A 4,641-nucleotide genomic window follows, 5' to 3' on the forward strand; every position below is an offset into this window, starting at 1 on the left:
AGAGAGAGAGAGAGAGAGAGAGAGAGAGAGAGAGAGAGAGAGAGAGATCCTGGTCTTTTGGTTACAAGGACAAAGCAGATGTCCCTGATGGGCCTGCTGGCTCAGGTTCCCCTGGGAGGGCTTTTTTCTGGTCAGCATTGATTTCTGTATGGCTAAGGACCTGGCTGGATCCTTGCTTTTCTGGATGAGGTTTTTGTTTTTTTCCCTGCACTTGGGGCAGAGGGTTGAAGGGGCCAGGGATGGGAGTGGGGGTGGGGGTGGGGGTGGAGGTCAAGGATCTGGGTTGGTGCAATTACACTTTACTGCTGGGTGGAGCAAGCCTCTGAGTGAGACAGAAAAGGCACAAGGTTTCTATTCCTAGCCAGAGATTAACTGTGTAACCAATCTAGGAAGTAGAAACATAGTCTAACAGTCGTTTATGCAATTTTAGATACGTTTAAATTTCATCCTGTTATGTTGTTTTAGTAAAGAAAGTCACTGCTGTTTTAGGCAACAATAAGCAGACCTACCTCAGCTGGTGTTTGACTTGCACCCCAGAAAACTAAGCCCTGTCCCACTGTTCTGGGGTTGGGGGGCTCTGCCAGGTTGGTTTCTGAGACCTTGAGTGTTCTGATATCTGCCAGAGTGGAGTGTCTCTGGTTTTAGACATGTAAGACCCCACTCAACACCCACCACCCCAGGGAACTCTACATTTGAGGGAACTGGGCTCCCAAGTCTCTAGGGTTCTTGCTCAGATCTCAGGGCAGTTCCTCGGTGGCCTTTGTGGGAATCTTAGTGTGCCTAAGTATGCCTGTTGAGTACCTATTGTGCCTCAGCAATATGTCTACTCTAGGACCGGACATGACCATAGAGGTGACTCTGATGAAAGAGCAGAATTAATAATTATGTGTGGTGTTTGCGTTGTTGAGGCGGGGTCTCACGCTGTAGACCAGGTTGACCTTGGACTCCCAAGGGCTTGTTGGGTTGTTTCTGTGGGTGAGAGCATCCAGCTGGAGGAGAGTGAGGAGGGCTTTATGTGTGGTTTAGGCCAGAACTAGGCAAAGAAAGGTTCTTGGTTCTTAGTTTCTTAGTTCTTGGTTCGAGTTTCCTGTAGCCACACGAAAATCTTATTAAAAAGATAAAATTCAAGCCAGGAGGTGTCACAGTGCAAATTTTAGCTGTGACACAAATGATTGGATTGGCTAGTATCTCCTGGCGCTCCAGGGTATTGTCACTCTCAGAAGGGGGGCTTCCTGGAGAAATTCTGATCCCTCAGAGTCCCTTCCCTCGAGGTCTGCCACGCTAGTGAGGGCATAGAATGACAGCAACAAAAATCCCTGCCTCAGAGGAGCTCACCCTACTAACATGCTTAGGGACAACGATCCACAGGCGTGTAAGATCAGTACAAGGCGAATGAGACTGAGAACCATACTTTGGAGGTTCGGAGGTCAGCTCCAGAGGTGTCCCAGGGTTGCGTTGCTGCTGCTGTTGTTTGTTGAGACAGAGTGTGTTATGTATCCGAGTTTGTCTTCAAACTCACTGTGGAGCCAATGATGGCCTTGAACTCCCGATCCTCCTCCCTCCACCTCCTAAGTACTAGGGTCACGGGGATGAGCCCCATATATGGTTTATGTCATGGGGTGATTGAACCCAGGGCTTCGAATGTGCTGATCAAGCACTTTTATCAGCTGGGCTACATCGCCAGTTATCGCAGCTCCCGGACTCTGGTATTCTGGTGTTCGCAGATAGGGAACTAAGCAGAAACACGTATTTGTAGCAGACACAGAGGCAGGTTATTAAAGGTCAGGTCATTTCCAATGGGGAGGGAGCAGGGCTGGAGAGGAGTTTAGCTGCTCAAACATTACAAATTCACAGAGGACCAGGCTTCTGTTACACAGACTGGGCTTTCCACCTCAGTTTCACGGTGTGGGCTTTTACTCAAATGCACAACTTCATGCCTGGTGTGTCTCATTAGCACCTTAAATTTTCATCCAGAAATGTGGACTTTAGCGTGGTGATGAGCCATTGGTTCCTTTCAAACACTGCAACAGGAGGACCAAGAAGGGCTATGCAGAGCCGGTAATATTTGATAGAGACCCAAAAGAGGTGAAAGAGTGGGCCAGATTTGAAGGGGACATGATGGGTGGATTTTGTACCCCACAACCTATGCTTTTGGAGGCCTCTGGGTAACCCTGTTCACTCCTACCTGCTCAGCTTGCTTTTTTTTTTTCCTATCTGCTCCAAGGTCCTCAGGATGCTGAGTGCCCGACTCTTGCTGCCCCGGCTCCTCTGCCTCCAGGGCAGGACTACCTCATACTCTACAGCAGCTGCTCTCCCGAACCCAATCCCAAACCCAGAGATTCGCTACAACAAGCTGTTCATCAACAACGAGTGGCATGATGCGGTCAGCAAAAAGACCTTCCCCACAGTGAACCCCACTACAGGTGAGGTCATCGGGCACGTGGCCGAAGGTGACCGGGCAGATGTGGATCTGGCTGTAAAAGCAGCCCGAGAAGCCTTCCGCCTGGGGTCCCCATGGCGCAGGATGGATGCCTCAGAGCGGGGCCGGCTGCTGAACCGCCTAGCTGATCTTGTGGAACGAGATCGAGTGTACTTGGCTTCACTGGAGACGCTAGATAACGGGAAACCTTTCCAGGAGTCTTATGTCTTGGATCTGGATGAAGTTATCAAGGTGTACCGTTACTTCGCCGGCTGGGCTGACAAGTGGCATGGTAAGACCATCCCTATGGACGGTGAGCATTTCTGCTTCACCCGACACGAGCCAGTGGGTGTATGTGGACAGATAATTCCTTGGAACTTCCCACTGGTTATGCAGGGCTGGAAGCTGGCCCCGGCACTTGCCACAGGCAACACTGTGGTCATGAAGGTGGCAGAGCAGACCCCACTCTCTGCTCTGTACTTGGCCTCCCTCATCAAAGAGGCGGGGTTTCCCCCAGGAGTGGTGAACATCATCACTGGCTACGGCCCCACGGCGGGAGCTGCCATCGCTCAGCACATGGATGTGGATAAAGTAGCCTTCACGGGCTCCACCGAGGTGGGCCACCTGATTCAGAAGGCGGCTGGCGATTCCAACCTCAAGAGAGTCACCCTGGAGCTGGGTGGGAAGAGCCCCAGCATTGTGCTGGCAGACGCTGACATGGAGCATGCCGTAGATCAGTGTCACGAAGCCCTTTTCTTCAACATGGGCCAGTGCTGCTGTGCAGGCTCCCGGACATTCGTGGAAGAGTCCATCTACGGTGAGTTTCTCGAGAGAACTGTGGAGAAGGCCAAGCAGAGGAAAGTGGGGAACCCCTTTGAGTTGGACACCCAGCAGGGACCTCAGGTGGACAAGGAGCAGTTTGAACGAATCCTGGGCTACATCCGGCTGGGACAGAAGGAAGGGGCAAAGCTTCTCTGTGGTGGGGAGCGTTTGGGGGAGCGCGGCTTCTTCATCAAACCCACAGTCTTTGGGGACGTTCAGGATGACATGAGGATCGCCAAGGAGGAGATCTTTGGGCCCGTGCAGCCTCTGTTCAAGTTCAAGAAGATCGAGGAAGTAATCCAGAGAGCCAACAACACCAGGTATGGCCTGGCTGCAGCTGTGTTCACCCGAGACCTGGACAAGGCCATCTACTTCACGCAGGCCCTGCAAGCCGGGACGGTGTGGGTGAACACCTATAACATTGTCACCTGCCACACGCCATTCGGAGGCTTTAAGGAATCTGGCAATGGCAGGGAGCTGGGGGAGGATGGGCTCAGAGCCTACACAGAGGTGAAGACTGTCACCATCAAGGTTCCCGAGAAGAATTCCTGAGATTGGCCATCTTAGAGGCCCAGCCCTGTCCTGCAGCTCCGTGACATCTAGCCAGTGGAGGGCAAAATCTGATTTCAGCCTGAGTTCCCAGTGAAGTGTTACAAGAAGTGTCAACCAATAAAGTAGTCCAGCCAGAGCTTTTCTACTTAAAGCAGAGACGGTGGCTGGGCCCAGAGTGCAGCCCATCTCATCCCTCAGTCCCCCCTCTCTGCTGAGTTATAGCCAAGAAGCCTTAGGAGTCTCCATAAGGCATATTCGAAACCACTGACTGGCCATAAAAAGGAGTGATGGGCTGATCCCAGGGCCACATGAACGATCCTCAAAAACAGAACGATCAGTGAAGGACACCGGTCCTACGTCGATCAGTGTTTGGCTGGGACCCGGGGGAGGGGGATAGGGGAAGGACCACTCGTGGATGTGGGGCTCCTCTTGGGGGAGGTTTTGAAAATGTTGTGGAATTGGGCAATGGACACAGTTGGACAACTTTGCAGTCATACTGATTTACTATCAAATTATGCACTTAATTAGGGTATGGGAATTAATTTCGTTTGAAAATTAAAATAAGCTCAGTGTCCTAAAATCTGTATCACTGTTTTCCTTTGCGCTGAACACTTTACTTTCTCTGGCCCAGACAGGACCCAGCGAGTAATCGCTACCTCCTCCCCACCCCCGCCCCTGTCCCCAACCCCCTCCCATGTTTCCAGGTTTCTTTTTGATTTCTCTTGGCTGATGACTAAGTACAAAGATCCATGGGAAATGCTATACTTCCTGCCCAGGGGAAGTCTGTATGTGTCATTTAGGGACTTCCACTGTCACCCTCCTGACCTCTACTGAATCACCTCATCAGG

General features: G+C 51.6%; 1 protein-coding gene across 1 annotated transcript in view; it reads left to right on the plus strand.

Annotated features, from left to right (window-relative positions):
* The window catches only part of Aldh1b1 (aldehyde dehydrogenase 1 family member B1), a 5,516-nt gene extending 1,143 nt beyond the window's left edge, over positions 1-4,373 (plus strand). The window contains exon 2 of the mRNA XM_021159701.1: positions 2,225-4,373. Within this exon, the coding sequence (XP_021015360.1) occupies positions 2,234-3,793 (1,560 nt within the window). The 5' untranslated portion in view covers positions 2,225-2,233 and the 3' untranslated portion in view covers positions 3,794-4,373. The remainder of the gene's footprint in view (positions 1-2,224) is intronic.
* Positions 4,374-4,641: the final 268 nt, after the last annotated feature.

The sequence above is a fragment of the Mus caroli genome, chromosome 4, assembly GCF_900094665.2.
Source record: "Mus caroli chromosome 4, CAROLI_EIJ_v1.1, whole genome shotgun sequence".
Taxonomy (NCBI): domain Eukaryota; kingdom Metazoa; phylum Chordata; class Mammalia; order Rodentia; family Muridae; genus Mus; species Mus caroli.